Source organism: Hemiscyllium ocellatum, chromosome 19 (genome assembly GCF_020745735.1).
Source record: "Hemiscyllium ocellatum isolate sHemOce1 chromosome 19, sHemOce1.pat.X.cur, whole genome shotgun sequence".
Taxonomy (NCBI): Eukaryota; Metazoa; Chordata; class Chondrichthyes; order Orectolobiformes; family Hemiscylliidae; genus Hemiscyllium; species Hemiscyllium ocellatum.
This window is the reverse complement of record NC_083419.1, coordinates 42,674,555-42,701,320: the sequence shown is the minus strand read 5'-3', so window position 1 is coordinate 42,701,320 and position 26,766 is coordinate 42,674,555. Positions and strand designations below refer to the sequence as shown.

Sequence of the window (26,766 nt, the reverse complement as noted above, 5' to 3'; positions counted from 1 at the left end):
CCTCCAGCTATGGAGCATTCCCTTAAAAATCTATTGGAGGATTCATCCAATGAAGCAGAGGGCTCGCAGATCCTGTTTTTGGGTTGAGACTGGAGGTGTAAAGTAACTAAACATTCAAGGCGACAAAAAGAGACAGCTGGAAACCGTCGTGTAGGATTGTCTGAATAGTCGCAGACGTGGGTAGGAAGAGATTAGACAAAGGAAGAATTAAATCAAAGGAAAAACCAACTTTAAATTTTAAGAATAAAACAGAAAATCTCAATGATTGAAAAAAAATTAAAAGAATGTAAAATCCTTTAATGCGGCAATGCATATTATTCACTGTTCTCCTGAGCTTCAAGTAAGCCTCGTCCCCCAAAACAGCCACAATGTCGCAGCAATATTTATTCCAATTCTACATTGTCGGATCAGTCAAGTTAATCAACGCTGTATCATCTACAACTATTATTCGTACAAATGTAACCATGTTCACTCTCGTACCTGTCGATCCCCTTCTCACTTCGATTCCTCACGTTTGCAGCCTCAGCTCCGCCTCCACGTTGTTGTCGCTCCTGCCGTAAACCGCACCGCCGGCTGGAGTGCTGTAAAAACAAAGCCTGGCCATTGTCGTGCAATCTCGCTGTAACCATGGAGACGGCCAGAATCCATCGCGCTTGAGCCGGGGCCTGATCCTGGGCCGGGGCCGGGGGATGCGGTCGGTCAGTTATGTGGAGAGAGTGGCCCTGGACTTCAGTGGAAACCTGTTCACGCAGGCCATCAGCTTGGGAGACACCGACAACGACGGGGTAGGTGTTTTGGTACATCCCTGCCTCCACATTTTCCAGACAGACAATGGTCATGGCGATTGTTGCATTGGCGAACCGTTAGCACTACAAAAACACTACTGCTCATCTGATCGGAGATATTGTTACTGACACCTGGAACAGGTGACACTTAAAGCACAACAACACCCGACTCCCAGTTAACAGGAAATGTACCAGCGACTGGCTGAAACTCCCTCTGTTAATAGGTATTATATCAATGACCAGCTGGGAGCTTCTCCATTAATAGGAATTGCAGCAGTGGTTTTATGAGAATTGTGCCCATGATAGGACAGATATTTACAGAAACTGTTGCAGTTCTGGCTAGCGCCTTTTATTGCAAGAACTCGACTGGAACAAGCTGGAAGTTTGATTTATTGGAGCGCCACTATGATAGACGTGGGCTTGTTTTGTTGATAAGATTGCACTCGTCATAGAATGGGATTCTGCTTTAAAGGAAATATGATAGTGGCAAGCCTGAATTTTTCCTGTTGTTAAGGAAGAGGACCAGTGATGCACGAATCCCTAATCACTGGGATTATTTTAGTGACTGGCTGACACCTTTTCTAGTGATTACTTCTCCAGGAGTGATAGGTATAATAGAGAAAATTCAGTAAGTGCACATTTTCACAGGAATTGTATTTGTGACCTGTTGCAATCTCATCAATTTTCAAAATACCAGGACAACTTGTGCTTGGTAAAATATAAAAATGCCTCCCCAGTATTCTCTGTTTTGACATGAACTGTGCCACTGATAAGTTAGAGCTTTCTAAACAGTATTGATAGGAACAATGCCATTGATGGACCAGACCCATGTCTGTGAAATTGAGAGGCTAAGATCACTTTATTAAGCAGGGGTAGGTCAGGCATACCTCTACCTATAGAAAATATACCCGTTAATAGGCTGGATGGATCTATGGGACCTATTGGATGGTCTGTTTCACTGGTGAACCCAATTAGAGGAACTGTCACAGGGTGGGACCTCTTCTGTTTACAAGAATTGCATTATTTATGAACTGAGGTTCTTTTTGTTAACAGGAACTGTAGCTGTGACAAATGGGATGTATGGGAGTGTATTTTATGGAGACTTTTCAAATTGAGAGCCACAATTGATCAAGAAGCATAATTTTAAAATTTTTAGAAACACACACTATCAAAAAAAGCAATATAAATTCAGTTCTAATTGAGACTATCAGCATTTTGGCCTTTGCCATAAAGTTCTTTGAAAACAAAGTTTAACCTAAAGCAAAAATGTTGTGAGAAGTAAGGTAATGGCAATAAATCATTCAATGATTACTTTAATTTTCCTTCTGATTTTGTTGCAGTTAAATGAGCTTGTGGTTGGGGATACCAATGGGAAACTGTATGTGTATAAGGGTGATGACTGCAAGCCATGGCTTACCCGATCTTGTATAGGAATGGTATGTATTAAGCCGTTGCTATTGGATTTTCTTTTTTGCTATTAAAACAGTCTGATTCACTTTAATCTTTTCTCCCCTTTCTACTCATTTAAGTATTAAAAAGAATAGAAATTTAGAAGTCTGAAATAAGAAATATATCTGCACCAATTATTTTCATTACTTTTTTCTTTATACAGTGATTATTATCTATAAATTGCAAATTGTCAGGATCAAATCTCAGTTCTACTCTTTTGGGGAGAATAAAGCACAGGGCAGTCATTTTCCAGAGTACCTTCACTGATCTTTTCCATGATAGATTCCACATAAATTGAAATATTTGCAGAAAGAAACCAAAGGTTAGGAAGATCAGAAACAATTATTTGCTGGATCAAAATGAGTCAACTTCATTTCTTCTTTATTTTGTTCACCTAGGAGCTATTATCCCTGAGTCTTATGATTTTTATTCCTTTTATGGTTTTGATGTTTATCTTCTTAATTCTACTCTCCATTTTCCAACTCAAAAATGCCAGTCTGTTTCTGCTTTCCTTGTTGTAGGCCCATTCTTTCAGCTAAAGCTCTGTTTGCTTATGGATGTAAAACATCCGAGAATTAAATTTGAAATTTTGGTGACGGAATGTTCCTTGTGCCCTGATCAACATTCCTGTCATTAAAAGGAGGTAATTCATTTTAATTTTCAGTTTGTGAGATCTTTGTGTTCAAATATATGCAGAACACTTCCATATCACTTGCAGAACCATAATGACAATACTATGATGTAACTCATTAGATGTGAGGCACGTTGGGTATATCCTAAAGAAGTTATAAGTCTAGATAAATGCAAGTTTTTTTTCATGTCTTTTTCCTCTTAATTTTCTCTCTCCTCAATTGAAACATAAGAATTTAGAATGCACTGACCTTTGGAGGTGTTTCAATCCCTAATAGCCGTTGTATGTTACAGAAGGCAGCCAGTTGGCCCATGGTGCCTACACTAGCTTGTTAAATGAGCATTGTTACCTACTGTCAATCTCCTGGTTTTTTTTCTCATGTTATTTTTACTCAAACAATCCAATTTTGATGGATGATGACTGCCCTATTGAATTGTAATGTGATTAGGTAAGAGTTTAATTCCAGACCTTTACTAAATTCAATTTCCATCACCTGCCATGGTAGAATTTGAACCTACATCCCCAGAGGCTAGAATTTTGGATTACTAGCCCAATGGCAATATTATTGGGGAAGCAGTAGTGTCAAGATACAAACTGATTAGTGTCTGTAATGATGTTCTGAGACTGAGATGCTTGATTTGAGATTATTACTTTTAGATATGACTCTAACCTGCAGTAAGTTTTCCCTTGATTCCCATTAATTCCAGTTTTGCTAGGGCTCCTTGCTGCCATACTTGTCAAATGCTGCTTTAATTTCAAGTTACTATCATCTCTGTTTTAGCTCATTTTTTAATGTTTGCAACAGGGCTGTAATAAGGTCAAGAGCTGAGTGGCCCTGGTGGAACCCAAACTGAATGTCAATGAACAGGTTGTGCTGGTCAAGTGCCGTTTGATAATATTGTGAATGACTTCATCACTTCGCTGGATTTACTATTGCTCATTATGGAGAAATAATTTGAGCATGCTAATTTAATGTGTAGTGCCAAATTAATATTGCTGGATAACAGTGTGACTTGATCTGTTTAGCTTTTTTTTCTGTTTAAAGGTAACTTGTGTTGGTGTAGGAGACATCTGCAATAAAGGGAAGGTATGATTTCATTGCATTGTTGTTCTAAATTGATTGTCAATAGTTTTTCTGTGAAAGGTACAATTTTCAGACCTGCAGTGTGACTTTAGAGATGAAGATAGCTGGAGAATGCTTTCTCCAGACAACAAGGAGTAAATTGTGAACTTCTGAAATAAAAGCAGGAACTAATGGAAACATGCAACAAATTAGGCATCTGTTGAGAGGGAAATGGAGTTAACATCTCAAGTTGACTTTTCATTTGAATGTTTGTTCCTAGCCAAGGTGACTTTTGCAGGAAAAATAATCGAGGAGTCTATAGATACAAGTCTTGCATATAGTGCACTCTGAGGAGTATCACACTTGAATCATAGTCATCACTTCAAGATGCCACACCTGTGATCATAGGAAATAAAAATCAAGATTAGTATAAATATCAAAATGTAAAGAAGCTAAGTGTATTCAAAAGCTACAACTTACAATGTATATGTAACTGTTTGGCATTTTATTATCTAAGTTTGGTTTTTTATCATTATTGCAACAAACCCAAAATAAATCAGTCACTTCCTTTGCTCAATATCTGACCACTCAATTAATTCTGTTGTTTAACAGCCATGTAACTTTGAGATTTGCTTATAATATATCCAGTACTTGATAATTAATGTGTATGAAATTCCTTTGGTTAAGAATATTAAGTTTATCAGTGTTTCTATCACAAAAATGACTGCTGTGATCCATCTGCACAATTGCAGTTGCACCTAAGACCTTACGGCAACACAACATTAAGTTATTCAACTAGTTTTAAGATTTTAGGAAATGCAATTATAATTAGTTTGTAAATTTCTTTGCTAGGAAAGTCGCTGGTTTCAATGAAAGGTATTTTATCACGTGGTCTAATACCACTGAGTTTAGTTTCAAGATCCACTGATTTACGAGAAGGCAAGTCAAGAACTGTCTTCATGTTTAGACTCCAAGCTAGCACGATTTATGATGCATCACCAAGTATAAGAATATTTAGTATTAATTAAAGATATAATAGCTTTTGATATTATCTTACTTTAGTTTAAAGACTCATCTATCTACTTTGTGTGTTTATGTCTCAAGTACTGTCAAGACACTGTCATTCTAGAATGTAGTGTAATTAAGTTTGGCATAATAGAAATACTGATTTTGAACAAAATTTACAGACAGTTGCAGTGTTTTCTCAGATCAAGCAATGATTTTAAATTATAGTGTAAGAAATTCTTGAGGTATAGTTACTTTTTCCTGCTTGGAATGGATTTTGATGCAGCAGATGGTCAGATTTGTAATTCGATGAACACTTTACTTTTTTCTGCTTGTAGACAGCAAAGCTTCACTTAATGGTGGTACTGCTGTATAAGTACATGAATAACGCATTCATTAAGTTGGGACTCCCTGCATCAGCTATTCCCTGCACAGGAGAAACCTGATGTTGAGTTTTATTTGGTGTCCAAACTGACTATTCACCTCTGCTTTAACTTGTTATCCTTGTGTACTGGCATCGTATCCAACAATGTAGGTAATTTGATGAGTTTATGTATTGTTTGTTAGTAGCTCTCATTGGTTTATTGCAGTTGAGAGTCCAGCCCTGAGCTGTCTTTTCTCACATACTGAGTCTGACTGCTGATGCGACCTCTGCCATCATCAGGGGGAGGAAGTGGCACTGTGGTAATATCATTGGACTAGTAATCCAGAGGCTCATGCTCTGACAACATGGGATTGTATCTTGCCGTGGCAGATGATAAAGGTAGTAAAAATCAGTATTCTTACTTGCCCTGGCTTGCATGTGGCTCCATTGCTGTCTTCACTTGGCCTAGTAAGCCACTCAGAGCTATCCAACTTTAAAAGAAAAAGACTTGAACCAGATTGATCATCTAGCAACAGCACAGATACTGGAAACTCCAGCTCTGCCAACTTTGTGTAAAGTCCTGCTTACCAATGTTTAAGGACTTGTCTCAAAATTAAGTGAGCTGGGTCACAATGTGGCAAGCAGCATAGTCATGCTCAGACTCATATATTACTGACACTTAAATTTACCTTGTCACCAACTCTACCTACTGTTAAATCTACCCACTGACCAGGCTGACAATTTTCAATGGTGAACATTAGCCAAAACTTCAGTTAAATATTGTGTTGCAATTAAATGAAGCTCTGTATAATTTTTCTGTCTTCCTTTGGAAGATATTATTTTGTGTATATTCTTAATCTGTTTGGGTTAAGCTTAGTTTTATAGATGATTAGCTGGAAAATCAGTCAAGGTAGCATAAATGGCTGCTGTTTGTGTTTAAGGGCAGGACGTTTCTTGTTCTGCCAAAGTTGTTTGCTGAAAAACATTGACCAGCTGATTGAGCTGCACACCTGAAAAATATTTCAAAGCGAGAATATAAACAAAACTTTCCCTTATGAATCAAGTCGTGTTCTGAGGTGTATTAAGATGTATCTACCATGTAGCAGAATCGTAATCATCCTGAGAAAATAACGAAGAGATAAAGGTACTTAGGGGATACTAAAGTAAATATAACTTTTTGCATAATTAATTTTACTGTTAAGGCACAGTTTTCATAAAATAAACCTGTGAACACAAGGACAGTAAATTTTAGGTGCTTAAAATTTATGAAAGTACAGAACTGGGTAGGTTGTTTCCAGGAGCAGACTGGCTAAGTACGAAGGGCCATAGATATAACAAAAAAATGTGAAACTTATTGCCAGAGGTGGAGGTTGAAACAAATAGTGAAGAGGTAACTGAGATGAAATCAGACAAGCATATGAAGAAGGGAATATAGAATGCTTTAAAGATAGATTTAGTTGTGGAAAGACAGGAGGAGGCTCAATTGGAGCAAACATACCAAACCCCCCCCCCCCCCCCCCCCCCCCCCCCCCCATTTATCTCCCGCCTCAAGCCTCATTCCTGATGAACAGCTTACGCCCGAAACATTGATTCTCCTGCTCCTTGGATGCTGCCTGACCTGCTGTGCTTTTCCAGCACCACACTCTTGACTTTGATCTCCAGCATCTGCAGTCCTCACTTTCTCCTAGTTGATTTCAATCCTACTGCAAAATCTCTTCCAAGGATGTCTACCTTGAAGAAGTTCTCCTCCTCTCTCTACAAGGATCTTAGTGAGTCTCTGACATTCTCAGCTCCCTTCCACCCTACCCCATCCCCCCTCCCATTTGTCTCTGTCCCCTGGCCCACAATCTTCATTCCTGATGAAGGGCTTATGGCCAAAACATTGATTCTCCTACTCCACGAATGCTGCCTGACTTGCTGTGCCTTTCCAGCACCATTGTCTCGCCTCTAATCTCCAGCATCTGCAGTACTCATTTTCTCCTGGTTGATTTATTTGGCCAGTTTCTCTTCAGTATATCTTTTCTGTAAATGTCTAGTTCACAATGACGGTTTGGATGAAATGTGAGGTGAGGGTGGTAATGGGAGTCGTGCAATAAAACTCACTTGCTATTATTTTCATTGCTGCCTAGTCTCAATATGTGTCAGTGGTTTCCGTGCAGTAATTTGACTTGAAACCTCATGGACTTAGTTTGTAGTAGCTACCCCAAGCAAGCCTGAAAATTATTGTTAAAATGCAAGAAATTGTAGATCTGTTTTTGGGAACTAGTATATGGTGATTCTGTTCTTGCAGTTTATTCACTCATTAACAAATCTTTAAAATAGTAACATTAATGATTTTGGAACTTTTTAATAGTGTATTGTTATGGTAATTAACCACTATATTTGTAAAAAGGAATATCTTTTTCTTTATCATTGTGTAGAATTTTGTTGTAGCTGTTGGTGCTGAGGGCTGGTTCCATATCTTTGATCTCAGTGGGATAGCAACTAAATCAGAGACTTCCAGTCACCATGACTTCCTATTTGGCGATGAACAGAAAGCATTTTTTACACAGCACATCCCTGCTAACACCAAAGTAATGCTCATCAGTGATATAGGTGAGTTGAAGGAATATGCAGTATGATGGGAGACCTGAGACAAGGGTGTGAGGATGGAGAGTAACAATGTGTTGATTTGCTCAAGGTTGCCACTTCAGCTTTGAATGAAAAGGAACAATATCAAACTGGAAATGTATTTTAATTGTATTCTTAAATAGTTTTGAAATAATTGTGTCAGACTTCAAAATGTGTTTTCAAAAGAATCTTGCATTCCATAGAGCAAAAAGAATTGAGGTTTCTGATTAATTTTGTAGTTGTACTGGTTTTTATTTATCAAACATTCTTTAGATGACTTTGCCAACCTACACTCCCCTATCCAGCTGTCTCTGTCCTATATTTACATTTTGTCTCTTCTAATCCTTGAACGGTTCTTCTCTAGCCCCCACCATCTTTCAGTTGGCCTCACTTGTCCTCACCAGCCTTCCCCACTAACTTACTTCCACAGCCCTGATCTTCTACCCTAAATTCCAGCCCATGCACCCCACTCAACAATAACCTTCTCCTTTTTTCATCAAAGTTATGTGACTGAAGTATAGCTACCTACAAGTGTTGGCATAGAATCAATCCCATGTAGTCCTCATGTGATTAACAAGAAATTATCCATTCAACTCCATTGTAGTTGGGCACTGTAGTTGGTGTCATTTATACAGTCGTGTTATTCCAGGGCTGAGATGCACTGAATGCTTATAGTCTTGACTTTAAAATTATTGATTGGACAAAATATTCAGTTAAAAATATTACATGTAGTAAATAATGCCAGTAAATGAAATATTGTTTAATATTTTAAAAAATGACAGTAATTTGCATGTTTGCTTTAGATGTTTATTCACAATCTTCCCTCATGCCTCACAAGCATTATTGAATTCTTTGAGGATGTGACAAAACACATTGTTGAAGATAGAGCAGTGGATATGGTGTACCTGGATTTTAGTAAGGCGTTTGATAAGGTTCCCCATTGTAGTCTCATTCAGAAAGTTAGGAGGCATGGGTTATAGGGAATTTGGCTGTCTCAATACAGAATTGGCTGACGCATAGAAGACAGAGGGTGGTAGTTGATGTAAAGTATTCAGCCTGGAGCTTGGTGACCAGTGGTGTTCCGCAGGGACTCTCTTGTTTGTGATTTTTGTAAATGACTTGGATGAGCAAGTGCAAGGGTGGGTTACTAAGTTTGTTGATGACATGAAGGTTGGTGGTGTTGTGCATAGTATGGAGGGCTGTTGCAGGTTGCAGTCGAATTTGAATGCAGATTGCAGGGTTAAAGGCAGGATTCTTAGCAGTGTGGAGCAATAGAGGGATCTTGGGGTCCATGTCCCTCAAAGTTGCTACCCAACTTGATAGGGTTGTTAAGAAGGCATGTGGCATGTTGGCTTTCATTAGCAGGGGTATTGAGTAAAAGAACTGCAAGTTTATGCTGTAGCACTACAGAGCCCTGGTTAGAACACATTTGGAATATTGTGTTCAGTTCCGGTCGCCTCATTTATAGAAAGAATGTAGAAGCTTTTGGGAGGGTGCAGAGAAAATTTACCAGGATGCTGCCTAGACTGAAGGGCATTTCTTACAAAGAAAAGTTGAGGGAGCTAGGGCTTTTCCCATTGGAGAGAAGGATGAGAGGTGACTTGATAGAAGTGTACAGGATGATGACAGGCACAGATAGAGGCTAGAGACATTTTCCCCAGGGCAGAAATGGCTATCACGAGGGGGCATAATTTTAAGGTGATTAGAGAAAGGTTTAAGGGAGAAGTCAGAGGGAAGCTCTTGACACAGAGTAGTGGGTGTGTGGAATGCACTGCCAGCAGTGGTAGTAGAGTCAGATACACTAGGGACATTTAAGTGACTCTTGGATAAGCACATGGATGACAGCAAAATCTAGGGTCTGTAAGTTAGTTTGATCTTAGAGTAGAAAAATGGTTGGAACAACATTGGGGGATGAAGGGCCTGTCCTGTGCTGTGCTGTTCTATGTTCTATATATTTAGTTGCTGATCTCAATGGTTATAGTTAGGGAGGAGCCATGGGATGGAGCAACCATGCTTAAGTCCCAGGAGAGGTGTCACCTAATCAAATTAATAGAAGCAGTGCACAGTGAAACCACTGCTTCCTTGGTCTTGACTAGAGAAGTAAAAGTATATATTTTTAAAATCATTTTAGAATATTATTTTCCATGATTTCTTCCTGCAGATGGAGATGGAAAGTGTGAAATGGTAGTAGGTTACACTGACCGTGTAGTGAGGGCATTCCGTTGGGAAGATTCTTCTGATGGTTCTGGGCAGCTGGTCCTACTAAAAAAGTGGCTTCTGGAAGGACAGGTATGCATGTGTAAAGCTGAAAGGTTGATGATCTCATTTTATAAAAACATATCAAATGCTTCATGGAGGAAGACAAAAACTTCAGCCAAGAAAGGTAAGAGATGCAAGCAAAAGCTTGGCCAAAGAGGAAGGTTATAAAAATAAAGATTTGCATAGCCCAAAATGTTTCCAGTCATTGGAACACTTCTTTAAAATTGCAGTCAGTATTATAATGTAGGAAACATGGCAGCTAATTTGCAAAGAACAATTAGCAAAAGGAAATAGCTGAATGAAGAAAAAGGGCGAATTTGCTTCCAGTTTATCAACAAAATGCATTTGGTCTTTTATCGTTCATTCACATGCCGGCTGAGCAGAAAGAACTCTCAAACTTCCTCGTGAAGCAACAAAGTAAGTCTCATTGAATAAAGAAGAAGGGTTACCAAGGAATGTATGTTGGACTTCCCAAAATCTGTGGTTGCTGAGGGAGAGGTAGGGCCCGTCATTTGAAATTTCAAGACCTACTTTCGTTAAGAATATTCCAGAGTTTACAGAGATCAGATGAGTGAGCGGATACAGGATATATATCAGCCATTAATCAAATGGCAAAGCAGCCTTGAATAACTGAGTATTACTTTCTCATTTCTGTGATCCTCCAAGGCCAGCATATCCTTCCATATATTTGGAGTCCAAACCAAATGCGGTTTGCTCAGAGTCTTATATAGCCTTAGCAGTACATCCCTTACTGTATACTTGGAGGTGCTTACTGCACAGAGGAGACTTCCTGTTGTGCCTGTGCCAAGATCTGACTACACAAACCCCATTTTCTAGATTTTGGCTCTAGTCCTGGAGTTTATGGCAACACCAATGAATATCTCAATACTGCTTAAATGTTATGAGAGTTTCTGATTCAGGCACATTTTCGGGCAGTAAGTTCCTGATCCCCACCACTTCTAGGTGAAACAACTTTTCTTAAACTCCGCTGTTAAATTTCTACCTCTTACCTTCAATCCATTCCCCTAATTAACGACCCCTGTACTCATGAAAAAGTGTTTTTCTTTCCATTCTATCTATGCCCCACATCGTCTCTGTCAAGTCTCCCATCAAATTTCAGTGCTCCATTTGGGCAGCATGGTGGCTTAATGGTTAGCACTGCTGCTTCTCAGTGCTGGGGACCTGGGTTTGATTCCTGCCTCGGGCGACTGTCTGCGTGGAGTTTGCACATTCCCTCTGTGTCTGCATGGGTTTCCTCCAGGTGCTCTGGTTTCCTCCAACTAAGCTGGACATCTTTGGATTGTGGAATTGGCCATGTTAAATTGCCCATAATGTTCAGGGATGTGTAGGTTAGGGGTATTAGTCAGGGGTAAATGTAGGGGAATGGGTCTGGGTAGGTTACTCTTCAGTTGAAAACATGATCACCAATAGTGAAATGCAAGTAAGGAAGGCATGAATGAAAGATAAGTGAGTTCTGAGCATGGTGAACTGAAGTTTGCAAAAGTTATAAAGGTTCAAGACCATAAAAAGATTAAAATACCATTGTGAACTTATGTAATTCACTGATTAGGCAGTCCTAGATGAGATTACTCTGTGATTTGCTCTTCAAGCTGAGAGAGCAGGTGGGGAGCTATGGCGATATTGGAAAGTTATGTTTGCACATCAAATAGTTTTCCTTGACCCTTATTGATTTACATTCTGTTGCATAGGTAGATAGTCTTACTGTGAATCCAGGGCCTGATGGGACCCCCGAACTGATGGTCTCACAGCCAGGCTGTGGGTATGCAGTTCTGCTGTGTACCTGGCGATTGGATCAAGAGAGGGTACCAGAAAGAGATCCATCTGATGTCTCTAGCAGGTAAAATTTCAAAGTCTATTTATATCACTATAAGAACAATTTCAACACAAAGTTCTTTTATTCTCATTACGTGTCCATTTTATTTGCAATGTATCAAGTATTCGTGGAAAATACTTTGAAACATCAAATAGGACATCCATCAGAAGTCGAATGCTATGCCAATTTGTCATTTTTCCTTATTTGTTTTGGACCCCACCAGGATAATTTTCTATGCTATTTTAATCCTAGCCTTGAAAATATTTAAAACTTATTTTCAAACTTGATAAGGGCTGTAATATTATGACTACCCAGATTCCTTTAATTTCAAAGTGAACCTTCGGTTAGCATTACCATTTCAGAGTCACAAGGATTGGGTTTGAACTCCACTCCAAGGACTCCGTATCTAGAGGTCATATTTTGTCCTTTGGTTATTGTCTTAAGTAATTGTAACATCTCTCATCATCTGACTTGGAAACTCGAGAAGCATGTTTGAGACTTGAGTTAGATGATGCTGTAGGGTAGAACACAGTAGACAAAGCTTTAAGTGCCTATACACCATTAAAACTGGACTTGCTGATTAAGCCACCCGCTTCTCTCATTAGCCTTGCTGTCTGTGTGCAAGGCCAAAGCCATATATATCTATTCAAGTGTATAATGGGGACATTGGGGTATATTGGTAAAGTAATTTGATCATATATTATATTATATTATATTATATTATGTGGTGTGTCTCAAGAATCTAATCCAGTGCTAGTAATTTAGAGAGCTAGCCTAATGATTTGGAAACGTGGGTTCAAATTCTATTGGAATTTGAAGTTAGTCGCAATAATAATAAGCATGAAATGGTCATTGATTATTGTAAAATCCAACCTGGTTCACCAAAGTCCTTTTTGGAAGGAAATCTACCATCCTTACCTCACCTGGCCTATATGTGACTTCATACACACGGCATGCAGTTGACTCAATTGCCCACTGAAATGGCCAAGCAAGCCACTTAGCTCAAAGCCAATTAGGGGTAGGCAACAAATGCTGACTTTGCCTGTGATGGCCACACCCTATGAATAAAAAAGAAAAAAAAATCCCTAAGGTTAATTATATTGCTGCCTGTTTTTGCCAGTCATTGCAGAATACAAGTTTTAATAACAGTGGTACATGGAAGTTTCTCCAGCAGTGACAAGAATAATTTGACTTCTTTAAATATAATTTTATTAGCTGTATGAAAACCCTTGAGCTATATCACCATTAGGGTTATGGCCCTCAGGAACCAAGCCAATAGAGATTACCCCAACGTAAGTGCATTGGATTTGACGGTAGCTGTAGATTCAAACTGCACTTAGAATCAAACTGGAGGTGGCTAATTCAAACTACTGGTTGGAGCAACAATGCACCCTGTTGATGACTTTGGTCTTTTTTCTGGGATGGTGTGTCATTAAACCTCATCCATAAACATAACTATAACCTTTTTATGTTTACAATGCAGCATGATCTTTCACTGGTACAATGAAGTCCTTTGGGCCAACCAGTCTACACAGAACATAATCCCAAACTAAACTAGTCCCACCTGCCTGCTCCTGGTCCATATCCCTTCAAACCTTTCCTATTCATGTAAGTAGCTAAGTGTCTTTTAAACATTGTAACTGTGCCTGCATCTGCTACTTCCTCAGGAATTTCATTCCACATAGGAACCACCCTGTGAGTAAAACATTTGCCCTGAGTCTTTTTTTAAATCTCTCTCATCTCACCTTAAAAATATGCCCCCTAGTCTTGAAATGCCTCATCCTGGGGAAAAGACACCTCCCTTTAACCCTTTGTATACCCTACCTTTAGAAGTTTTATAAACTTCTATAAGGTAACCTCTCGACTCCTTTGCTCCAGTGAAAAAAGCCCCAAGTTAATAACCTTTCTTTATAACTCAAACCTCTATACCTGGCAACAGCCTGATAAATCTTTTCAAAAGTCTCACCAGGTTAATAATATCCTTGCTATAACAGGGTAACCCAGCACTGGACACAGTACTCCAGAAGAGATCTCACCAGTGTCATGGACAACCTCAACAGGCCAAAAGACAGTCTATCAGGAAACTAACTCAAATTGAGAAACTTTGTGGTACTAAAACTTAGTCAGTTTGAAAAAGCCATATAGTTTTTACGGTCATGTGAAAACATTTCCTGTGTGCATTATGTGCAAAATTATTAATGTGTTTAAAGTCTATCTTCTGTCTCCCACAGCTTCCTTCTCTATTAAATGGGTCAATCAAACACATTTTTAAGTTTTGTTTTTGTAAATGCAAAAGGCTTGGTTTTCTTCGCTTGTAAATTTTGAAATTGAGTAAAATCTGGCACAAGTTCTCTCTGGGATGTGGGTGTCACTGGCTGGCCATATTTATTGCCTGTCTCTAGTTGTGTTTGAGAATGGGTGGTGACCCATCCTCTTTCAAAGCTGCAGTCCATAATTTGCGTAATTATTCAGTATGCTAGATAGAGAATCAGACAGACATATTGAATGCAATTTTTGTGAAGATTTATAGCTCGGGTGTGGTTCAGGTGTAAGTTTGTTCACTGAACTGGAAGGTTTGTTCTCAGATGTTTCATCACCATGTGAGGTAACACCATCAGTGAGCCTCCATTGAAGTGCTGGTGTACTGTCCTACTTTCTATTGTGTCTTGGTCTTTTGTGGTGTGTGATATCACTTCCGGTTCTTTCTCTGAAAGGTTGGTAAATGGTACCCACATCGACCTGTTTGTGTTGTTGATGGCATCTCAGAATTCCTATGCGTGTCTTTGTTTAGCCTGTTCCAGAATGTCCCAGTCGAAGTGGTGTCCTTTGTATTCGGTGTGTAGAGATACTAGTGATAGTTGGTCGTATCTTTTGGTGGCTATTTAGTGCTGGTGTATCCTGGTGGCTAGTTTCCTGCAGTCTGTCCTGTTTCATGATGACAAAGGTGTCATCCACATAGCGGATTCAAAGCTTACACTGAATCATGGGGAGGGCTACTCGTTCCAGCCCAAGCTTTGGATCCTCTATGTGGATGACATCTTTGTTATCATGGAACTGAACAAATTAGAAGAAACCCACAAACACACAAACAACATCCTTACTGGTATAAATTTCACCAAAGCGGGAGAGAACAACAATAGACTTCCCTTCCTAAATGTCACAGGAGAACAAAATGCCAATGGAGAGCTGCAGACCAGTATCTGCAGGAAAGCCACACACACACTGACCAAATACTCAATTACAGGAGCAATCGTACCAACACCCGCAAGCAGAGCTGCATCAGGACGTTAATTAATTGAACCACAACACACTGCAGCACCCAAGAATTATAAGATGCTGAAGAGAAACATGCAACTTATTCAAGAACAACAAGTACCTGATAAACACAGTCCTCCGATTCTTGCACAACACGCCCAGAGACTCTAGTCACACTACCTTACATTAAAGATATCTCGGAGATAACGACCAGACCACTCTGGCCCCTTGGTATCATGGTAGCCCATAAACCAACCAACACATTGAAACAACTCTTGATGAATCTAAAGGACCCTGTGCTAATGGGCAAAACAGACATCATGTTTTAAAAAAAAACCCTGCAAGGACTGAGACAAACATTACGTTGCAGGAAACTAGCCTCCAAGACACATGACCAACTATCACTAGTATCCCTACTAGTGAAATTCTCAGCCAGACAATGAGGGACATAAGTGCTACTGGGACAATACACACATTCTGGGAGAGCTTAAGAAAGACATGCACGGGAATTCCTAGAGATCTGGCATTGAAACCGGAACTCCATTGACAAACACATCGATTTGGATCCCATTTACCAACCTCTCAGAAAAAGAACCAGAAGTGATGCCACCACCACTACAGACCAAGGCTGTCAAATAGAAAGTGGGATAGTACACCAGTGCTTCAATGGAAGCTCACTGATGATGGTAACTAGCATGGTGATGAAATGTCTGAGAACAAACCTTCTAGCTCAGTGAGCAAACTTACAGCCTGAGATCTATTGAATACATTAGTAGGAAAATTACTTACATATAAAGGGTTAGGGAAGTTAGAACTGTAATGTTGCAATAGGGGACAAAAATTCAGTGAATTTTTGAGGTGCTCCAAAGTATGTTAACATTTTTAGTAGCTTTTGCTAAAGCAGGAGATTAAAAAGTATGGACAAAAGTGAAAGGAAATTGGCAATGGAAATCTGGTTGAGGATCATGAAAGTTGATCTTTACACATCACAATTTCCTCCATCCTGTGCACACAATTTAAATATCATTAGCAACTGCTAAATTGCAGTAACATTTGCAGGCCACAGTATGTCGTCAAAGTGCTGTTACTATCATGAGGTCTTTTGGGTTGGAGTGTGGCTGTCCATGAGAAAGACAAAAAGGTTGGTTTTAAATGTACTTTGGCTAGTGCTGCTCCTGCCTTACTGGCATCTACAGCATAAATTTGGGATTAAGAAGAAAGGCCTATCATTGGGGAATAGATGTGCAGTGTTTTTAAAGATGTAAATGACAAAACCAGACATTTAAATTTACATACAATATATTTATTAAAGGAGTAACTTTCTGAATACTTTGAGTATATTGCACTGGTGTGCAGAAATAGGGATGGTTTGGTTAGTTGAATCTGTGAAATTGCCCTTTTTAATCTATGTCCAGTTACTTAGAATGACATTCCCCACAGTTGTGAAATGGTCTAGTAGATTTAGTATTAGTTTTTGTTGCAAAATAAATTAATGATTTGGGGAAAATCATCACTGAAGTATGTAGGATCAAGAAGCAGATTTGTATTTGTGATCCTCTTCATGTGCACATTTTGTAGATGAATCCATACTGAGGAAGCTGGACTGGTCATGCAGAGCTTCTTGCAGTCAATCATGAAAAAAGACTTGTGTTTATGCAGCATTTTTCATAATTTTCGATATCTTAAAGTGCATTACAATCAATGAAGTACTTTTTGAAGTTTAGTCACTGTTGTAATTTAGATTAGACTTACAGTGTGGAAACAGGCCCTTCGGCCCAACAAGTCCACACCGACCCGCCGAAGCGCAACCCACCCATACCTCTACATTTACCCCTTACCTAACACTACGGGCAATTTAGCATGGCCAATTCACCTGACCCGCACATCTTTGTGACTGTGGGAGGAAACCGGAGCACCCGGAGGAAACCCACGCAGACACGGGGAGAACGTGCAAACTCCACACAGTCAGTCACCTGAGTCGGGAATTGAACCCGGGTCTACAGGCGCTGTGAGGCAGCAGTGCTAACCACTGTGTCACCGTGCCGCCCAATGTTGAAAGAGAAACTGAATGTTTGGAATTCTTGGCCAGATTCAAGAATTTGTAGCTGAGGGTACAAGAGGAAAGAAAATGTATAAAAGAAAAACAACTCAGTTCTCAGTAAGTATTATAAATTGTTAATGCCTGTGTATTCAGTGAACATATTCATTCAGCTATATACAGTTTTAAAAAACCATTTATGTATCCTGTTTCAGCTGAAATATTTTAGAACTGAGTTGGAGGTCGAGGATATAGATAATAGGGAAGTTGGAGCATAGTAAGAGGTTAGAGTGAAGATAATTAAGTGCAGATGGATTGCACCTGCAGATATTCAGCAAACCAGGGATGAGAGAATCATAGCACCAATGTCTAAGTTAAATATTCAGTGCAAAAATGAAGATTGCCAGAAGACTGGTAAACCACATATGTAATTTGTATCATCAAAAGTGAAGTTAGAGTCATAAAGTCTTAAAGCACCACAGCACAGAAAAGGCCTTTCAGCCCATCATGTCCACGCCTATCAAAAACCCAATGAATCTAATCCAGTTTTCCAGCCTTTGTATCATGCCTTGGCATTACCAGTGCAACTTTATTGTTATGAGGGCTTCTGTCTCTACCACACTTTTATAGGCAGTGAATTTCAGATTACCACTACGCTCTAGGTGAAAAAGTGCTCCTACATCTCCTCTAATCTTTCTGCCGTTACATTAATCTGTGTCCCTAGTCTTTGACCCTTCCATCAAGGGAAAAGTTTCTTTGTGTCTGCCCTATCAATGCCCTCATGATTTTAAATATCTCAATTGTGTCTCTGCCCTGAGGAAACCAATCCCATTCTGTCCAACCTTTCTAAATAACCAAAATTCTCCAGCCCAGGATACAAATCAAGTCACAGTAAATCTCTCTGTGGTCATTGTCACAAGGTGATCCAGCTGGAATGTGTTCCCCGATTGGACCAGATAAACAGCCCCAATCAGGAGACTTGGTTGACATAAAAGGTTGAATGTCAGGGTGTTGGGACTGAATGCCTGCCTTAGTAAGGGGTAGTGCTTTGTCAAAGACTATGTACTTGTGAATAAAGGATGATTGGAGATGGGATGCCAGCCTCTGAAGAGTTATTTCAATAAATGAGAATGAAGCATGATCCTGAAGAAACTCGCCTGCAACAATTGTTTTGAAGTTGGGAGTAGGCATTTTCTTGCCCCATGCCTTTGTTTGGAAAGCTTCACTCATTTGACCCTGCTGTTGAGGACAAGGCGCAGTCTGTGGGGAAAAAAGCATTATTTTTCCAGGCAAGCAACTTTGTCACAGACAAAAATCTCCTGACAGCCTGTGGAGCTGTAGCTTTTTCCATCATTAGGACCCTTGCTTTTCCTGAGGTACCAGATACTAAAGCCTTTCAGGACTTGATTGACATAGTTAAGGAATATTATGATCTCAAGTACCATTTAAATCTGAGATGCTAACACTTTTACTTGGCAATTTGAGAACTAAGGGGTTTTTGGTTAGGTTAGGGTGACTGGCAGAAGCTTGTGAATTTGGTTTAATCTTTCATGAGATGCTGAGAGATAATCTAGTATGCAGGATTAATGATGTAACTATGCAAAAATGCCTCCTGGCTGAAGCTTAACTGGACTTAAAACAGGTGCTACAATTGGCTTTATCATTGGAAAATGCTGCAAGTGGAGCACTTGAGTTGCAAGGTAGTCCAATAGAAGTGGATCTGTTCGCCAGTCTGTCTGAGCTTGGGGAACACCAGCAACTACATAATCTCTCTCAGAAATATCCTGCTAAGAACAACTTCACACCGACCCACAGCAAAACCCAAAACCAAGCTACGTCTTGGCCAAATAGTTACAATTTTCTTTAACGTCCAGTAAGACATTGTAATTGTTGTTGATATGCGAATTTGGGACAGCAATAAAGTCCTACTACTCTTAAATTGCCTTACTCCATTTGTAGACCAGTATCTAGGATGGTGACTAGGAGAGTTTGTACCCTGGAAGCTCCATCTGCAACTGGTGTGGAGCAGTTAAATTGCTTAGCAACATCCAAATCAGAATCAATGAAGATGAACATCTGCTTAAATGACCAACCACTTCAAATGGAGGTTGATACCAGTGCGACTGTATCAGTGATCGCAGAATAAGTTTTTTTTAAAATAAAATTCGTTCTGGACTCCAGCCCTTAAATTTATGCAAGACGTCAGCCAGCCTGAGAACCTATACCAGGGAATCTTTGCAGATTATGAATACAACCTCTGTTTTGGTCTCTCATGAAAAGCAGTTGATTTGGTTACAGTGCTTATAGTAGAAGGCTTGCGCTGAAGCTTGTTAGGGTGAAATTGATTCAACATTGTCCAGTTAGAAAACAACTGCCTGAGTAAAGTCCTAATTAAATACCTGGAAACTTTGCAAGAAGGTCTATGGATAATCAGAGGAGCCAAAACAACTTTGCACATTTACCAGGAAGCAATTCTTTGATTCTGCAAAGCTTGTCCAGTGCCACTTGCCTTATGGGCAAAAGTAGAAGCAGAAGTTAGACTGGAAAGTGAAGGAATCATCAAACCAGTCCATAACATAGAATGGGCAACACCGAATGTACTAATTTTGAAGCCTGCAGGATCATTTCGCCTTTGTGGGTATTTTGTTTCTTGCAGTTTGATAAATACCCAAATCTTCGGAGAATTTGTATGCAAAGCTAGCACGCGGTTTGTCCGACATGATGCTTGACATGAGCCACGCTTACTTGCAATTGCATTTAAACCAGGATTCTCAGAAGTATACTACAATTAATACCCATAAGAGCCTGTACTAATATGTGACGCTGCCATTCAACGTATCGTCAGCCAGTTCAATTTTGCAGCAGATGATGGAGAACATTTTGCAAGGCTTGCCTCAGGCCACCATTTACTTAGATGTAAATGTAAATTTGTCTAGATGCAGATTCCCTCCTACAATGTAGATTCGAGGACTGAACACCATACAGATTCTGAGGCTTAAGCAATGTTTTATCCAGCATAACCTCCCTGCTTTTAAGCTATATAATCTGCTAACGAAGGCAAATATCCCATATGCCGCCTTAATCACCAGCCATCTGTCCCAGTAATGGTCTGGTGGACATGCACACCAAGGTCCCTTTGATCCTCTGTGCTTCCCAGGGTCCCGTTATTCATAATGTATTCCCTTGCCTTGTTTGTCCTGCCCAAGAGCATTACCTCACATTTACCTAGAGTGAATTCCATTTGCCACTGATCATCCCATCTATATCCCCTTGTGGCTAAGGTTATCCTCCTTATTATTTACAGGTAGCAATTTTTGTGTCATCTTTGAACTGTTAACTCCTACATTCAAGTCTAAATCATATACCATACATATGATTGGTTATACCAACCTATAGCCATAATGGTCAAGGGCCCCAACACTGACTCCTGTGTGACCCAACAGGACAAATTCTTTGAGTTGGAAAATGATCCTTCAAACATCATTGGCTGAGAAGCAGGAACTAGACAATGTGGATCCAATTTGCCAAATTTCCTTAGATCCCGTGGCCTGTTACCTTTGCAGGACCTTAGCAAAAGCCTTGCTAAAGTCCATGTGGACTAAATCATGAGGATTGTCCTCATGCCTCATCCCGTCTTCAAGTAATTCAGTCTAGCTGGTCAAATATGACCTCCCCTTAACAAGTCCATGTTGATTGTTCTTGATTAATCTCTGCCTGAATGTAAGTTTGCTCACTGAGCTGGAAGGTTTGTTTTCGGGTGTTTCGTCACCATATTGGGTAACATCATCAGTGAGCCTCCAGTGAAACACTGATGGTATGTCCCACTTTTTATTTACGTGTTTAGGTTTCCTTGGGTTGGTAATGTCATTTCCTATGGTGATGCCATTTCCTGTTCTTTTTCTCAGGAGGTGGTAAATGGGATCCAAGTCAATGTGTTTGTTGATCGAGTTGCAATTGGAATGCCATGCTTCTAGGAATTCTCGTGGATGTCTCTGTTTGGCTTGTCCTAGGATGGATGTGTTGACCCAGTCAAAGTGGTGTCCTTCCTCATCTGTATGTAGAGATATAAGTGAGAGTGGGTCAAGTCTTTTTGTGGCTAGTTGATGTTCATGTATCCTGGTGGCTAGTTTTCTGCCTTTTGTACAATGTAGTATTTGTTACGGTTCTTGCAAGATATTTTTTAAATGACATCAGTTTTGCTTGTTGTCTGTATAGGGTCTTTCAAGTTCATTAGTTACTGTTTTAAAACAGCATTAAAACAGCAGCGAATGAACTTGAAAGACCCTATACAGACAACAAACAAAACTGATGTCACAGTTCTTGCCAGGTATTTTATAAATGACAAACATGTAGAAAACTAGCCACCGGGATACATGAACATCAACTAGCCACAAAAAGATATGGCCCACTCTCACTAATATCTTTACATACAGATGAGAAAGGACATCACTTCAACTGAGACAACATATCCATCCTAGGGCAAGCCAAACAGAGACACGTGCAAGAATTCCTAGAAGCATGGTATTCCAACCAGAACACACTCAACAAACACAGACTTGGATCCCATGTACAGTGAGTTTGGTATGTGTGTATTTACAGAAGGCCTTTGATAACCAGAAAGAGTTTCATGGTAACTTTCTGGACCTGAAGTGGGGGAGTGGGCAGATGCTGAATGGACTGAAAGATGGGTATAAAATAAGAGGAGTAATGTATGGGTTAAGAGATATTTTCCACAGGGGTAATAGTTAATAATCAGTGGAACTTTCCCAAAACTTACCTGAGGAGGAGAATACTGCAACTGAAATTCAATAAAGCACAGTTTGAGAGGGCTTACTTTGCTCGGAGGAATTACAAGATCAGTTGTTCTTTGGAAGGTGCAGAGACATCAGGTGTCACAAAATGTACAGCTAGTGATTAAGAAGGCTGTTAGAGTGCTGCTCTTTATTATAGGAGGAACTGAACATAAACGCAAGGAAGTTATGCTTTATATGAGGCTACGTCTTAAATACTGTGTAGTTTTGGTGTCCATATTTAAGGAAGGATGTAAATGCAATGCAGGTCATTCAGAGGAAGTTCACTAGATTAATACCTGGAGTGAATGTGTAGTCTTTTGAGATATGGTTGGGCAGGCTTGGGCTGGTTTTCACTGAAGTTTAGAAGTGTGAGGGCTGAATGATTTTCATAAGGTAAACATGGGATGTTTCCTTTTGTAGGTAAGTACAGAACTAGAGGACACTTTTGAAATTAGGGGCTATTCTTTTTGGACAGAGATGAGGGGTTTCTTTTTTCCCCCCTCGGAGGGTTGTCCGAAGTTTGTTTCAGAAGGTAGTGAAAGGTGTATCATTGATTATTTCTAAGACATAGGTAGACATTTTGTTTCAACAAAAATATCAAAGGCTTTTGGGGCCTGGTGATTTTCTTAATATAAGTATAGAGTAATGGATTTTAGGAATTTACCAGACAATCGGACATACTTCAAGTACGTCTAGAAACTTTTTCCACCTAATGTGTGTGCTTTGTAAAACAAGGTTCAGTAGTAATCGGAAATAGGAACTTAGTTGATTCCTCTTCCTTGACCAAGTAGTACAGAGGCTAGTGTTCGTGTTTCATCTCTCTTGGCTTCCATTATTCAGAGCAGTTTGGGGATTAAATTTTAACGTTCTTTTGACTGTGTGGCTCAGCTACTTAATTAATTAGCTGTAAGGCATAACTTTAACTTTGCGACTGTTCAAATGTTGTTATCTCGAACAAGGCTGGTGCCTGATTGAAGTATGAGTAGACGATGTTGAGTATTGGAAAATTAAAATATTAAATTTGGCAAATATTGTTTTAGTAAGTACACAGCTGATTTCCTCCTTATGGTAAAATTGCTTTTTTCAAAACCTTGTTTATATCATTAATTCTCTTTTCAGATCCCACATTTTCTTTCTTTCCTTCTCTATAGTGAAGGTCTTATCCGGGATGTTGTCCTTCGCCAAACTTCGGGCAGAATTCACAACAAAAATGTTTCCACTCACTTAATTGGTAGCATCAGTAGAGGTATGTGCATCTGTCCTTGAATGCCTTCATCAATAATTGAGCTAAAATTGTAATGAAGAGATTCCAAGTTGCCTTAACTTCTAATTTGAGCAGTTACCGTACAGCTATTAGCACAGATGCCCTCTTAATTGCCTAGTTCGTATGTTCCAAAGTTATGTAGTGTGCCAACCGCAGTTACTTTAATGGCAGAGTAGATGGGAAGGTTAAATGTCTGACTGGGGTTCCTATTTCTTAAGTTCTTCATAAATCATCAGTAGTAATGAATGATCATTACTACATATGCTACAGTGGGTGCACAGAAAGGGGAGCCGGAAGGTAAGTGGAGAGCAGTTTAAATTAACGTTTGCTTTTCGCAGTGCACTACACGTGTAGTGTCTCCCATACTCCCTCCTCATCTAACCTAAAAAAAAGGACTCAGTCGGCTGAACAGGTAAGCTACTTAGTGTTCTTGTTTTGGATACTAAGTGTAGAGTTATGCTAGTGCAGTCAGTGGAGTGTACCTTTTGCAGGATGTTTGAGGTAGAGGTGACCACTGATGCTCCTGCCGACTTCACCTGCAGGAAGTGCAGCCAGCTCCAGCCCTTCACAGACCGCGTTAGGGAACTGGAGATGGAGTTGGATGAACTGAGGATTATTCGAAAGGCTGAGAGGGTGATAGATAGAAGCTACAGGGACATAGTTACGCTGAAGAACAGAGATAGCTGGGTAACAGTTAGAGGGGGGATGGGGAGGAAGCAGGCGGTGCAGGGATCCCCTGTGGTCATTCCCCTCAGAAATACCGCTTTGGATACTTTTGGGGGGACAGCCTAGCGGGGTAAGCTGCAGTGACCGGGTCTCTGGCACGAGGTCCGGCTCTGAGGCCCAGAAGGGAAAGGGGGAGATGAGGATAGCACTAGTCATGGGAGACCCTATAGTTAGAGGGACAGACAGGCGGTTCTGTGGACATGGGCGAGACTCTCGGATGGTTTGTTGCCTCCCGGGTGCCAGGGTCCGAGACGTCTCGGACTGTGTCTTCACAATCCTTAAGGGGGAGGGTGTGCAGCCAGAAGTCGTGGTGCACATTGGCACCAACAACATCGGTAGGAAAAGGGGTGGGGAGGCCATTCAGGAGCTCAGGGAGTTAGGCTGGAAGCTAAAAGCTAGGACAGACAGAGTTGTCATCTCTGGGTTGTTGCAGGTGCCATGTGACAGTGAGGCAAGGAATAGGGAGAGAGTGCAGTTGAACACATGGCTGCAAGGATGGTTTGGAGGGAGGGCTTCAGGTATTTGGAAAATTGGACTGCATTCTGGGGATGGTGGGACCTGTACAAGCAGGACGGGTTGCACCTGAGCCAGAAGGGCACCAATATCCTGGGAGGTAGGTTTGCTAGCACTCTTCGGGGGGGGGGTTTAAACTAATTTGGCATCGGGATGGGATCCGGACTTGTAGTTCAGCAAGTAGGTTAGCTGTTTTTCAGGATGTCCAAGAATGTAGGGAGGCTGTGGGGAAGGTAGCACTGACAGGGAATACTTGCGGACACAGAGATGGGCTCAAGTGTGTATACTTCAACGCAAGGAGTATCAGAAATAAGGTGGGTGAACTTAAGGCGTGGATCGGAACTTGGGACTACGATGTTGTGGCCATCACGGAAATGTGGATAGAAGAGGGACAGGAATAGTTGTTGGAGGTTCCTGGTTACAGATGTTTCAGTAAAATTAGGGGGGGGGTGGTAAAAAAGGAGGAGGGATGGCGTTGTTAATTAGAAATGGTATAACGGCTGCAGAAAGGCAGTTCAAGGGGGATCTGCCTTTGGAGGTAGTATGGGCTGAAGTCAGAATTAGGAAAGGAGCAATCACCTTGTTGGGTGTTTACTATAGGCTCCCCAATAGCAGCAGAGATGTGGAGAAACAGATTTTGGAAAGGTGCAGAAACCACAGGGTAGTAGTCATGGACGATTTCAACTTCCCAAATATTGATTGGAAGCTCTTTAGATCAAGTAGATTGGACGGGGCGATGTTTGTGCAGTGTGTCCAGGAAGCTTTTCTAACTCAGTATGCAGATTGTCCGACCAGAGGGGAGGCCATATTGGATTTGGTACTTGGTAACGAACTGGGACAAGTGATGGGCTTGTTAGTGGGTGAGCATTTTGGTGATGGTGACCACAATCTGTGACTTTCACCTTGGTTATGGAGAGAGATAGGTGCGTGCAACAGGGCATAGTTTTACATTTGGGGAAGGGTAAATACGATGCTGCAAGACAGGATCTGAGGAGCATAAATTGGGAGCATAGGCTGTCAGGGAAGGATGTCGTTGAAATGTGGAACTTTTTCAAGGAACAGATACGACGTGGCTGAATATGTGTTGCTGGTTAAAGTGCAGCAGGTCAGGCAGCATCCAAGGAACAGGAAATTCGACGTTTCGGGCAAAAGCCCTTCATCAGGAATCGACATGTGTGTGTACCTGTCAGGCAGGAAAGAGATGGTCGTGTGAGGGAACCTTGGTTGATGAGGGAGGTTGAATGTCTTGTGAGGAGGAAGGAGGCTTACATAAGGTTGAGGAAACAAGGTTCAGACAGAGTGTTGGAGGGATACAGGATAGCCAGGAGGGAGCTGAAGAAAGGGATTAGGAGAGCTAAGAGAGGGCATGAAAAATCTTTGGCGGGTAGGATCAAGGATGCCTTTTATGCGACGAGAACTAGGGTAGGTCCGATCAAGGACAGTAGTGGGAGACTGTGTATTGAGTCGGAAGAGATAGGAGAGGTTTTGAATGGGTACTTTTCTTCAGTATTTACAAATGAGAGGGACCGTATTGTTAAAGAGGAGAGTATGAAACGGACTGGTAAGCTAGAGGAGATACTTGCTAGGAAGGAAGATGTGTTTGGTATTTTGAAAAACTTGAGGATAGACAAGTCCCCCGGGCCTGACGGGATATATCCTAGGATTATGTGGGAAGCAAAAGAGGAAATTGTAGAACTGTTGGCAATGATCTTTTCGTCTTCACTGTCAATGGGGGTGGTACCAGGGGACTGGAGAATGGTGAATGTTGTGCCCCTGTTTCAAAAAGGGAATAGGGATAACCCTGGGAATTAAAGGCCAGTTGGTCTTTCTTTGGTGAGGCAAAGTAATGGAAAGGGTACTGAGGGATAGGATTTATGAGTATCTGAAGAAACATTGCTTGATTAGGGACAGCCAGCATGGATTTGTGAGGGGTAGGTCTTGCCTTACAAGTCTTATTGAATTTTTTGAGAAAGTGACGAAGCATGTGAATGAGGGTAGAGTAGTGGATGGAGTGTGCATGGATTTTAGTAATGCATTTGATAAGGTTCCCCATGGTAGGCTTATGTGGAAAGTCAGGGGGCATGGGATAGTGGGAAGTTTGGCCAGTTGGAAAGAGAACTGGCTAACCGGTTGAAGTCAGAGAGTGGTGGTAAATTGTAAATATTCAGCCTGGAGCC

General features: G+C 40.6%; 2 protein-coding genes across 3 annotated transcripts in view; one reads left to right on the top strand and one right to left on the bottom strand.

Moving 5' to 3' along the window:
* Window positions 1–557, bottom strand: part of LOC132824952 (peptidyl-prolyl cis-trans isomerase FKBP4-like) — a 48,501-nt gene extending 47,944 nt beyond the window's left edge. Inside the window, exon 1 of the mRNA XM_060839856.1 lies at window positions 481–557. The gene's annotated coding sequence lies outside the window, so the exon portion shown is untranslated. The remainder of the gene's footprint in view (window positions 1–480) is intronic.
* A 71-nt stretch (window positions 558–628) lies between these two features.
* The window catches only part of itfg2 (integrin alpha FG-GAP repeat containing 2), a 91,540-nt gene continuing 65,402 nt past the window's right edge, over window positions 629–26,766 (top strand). The window contains exons 1-7 of one of the 2 annotated variants that reach the window (XM_060839854.1): window positions 629–785; window positions 2,126–2,221; window positions 3,911–3,952; window positions 7,718–7,892; window positions 10,069–10,196; window positions 11,876–12,024; window positions 23,238–23,332. In XM_060839854.1, coding sequence (XP_060695837.1) covers window positions 690–785; window positions 2,126–2,221; window positions 3,911–3,952; window positions 7,718–7,892; window positions 10,069–10,196; window positions 11,876–12,024; window positions 23,238–23,332 — 781 coding nt within the window. In that variant the 5' untranslated portion in view covers window positions 629–689. The remainder of the gene's footprint in view (window positions 786–2,125; window positions 2,222–3,910; window positions 3,953–7,717; window positions 7,893–10,068; window positions 10,197–11,875; window positions 12,025–23,237; window positions 23,333–26,766) is intronic. The other variant, XM_060839855.1, reaches the window with a different exon arrangement.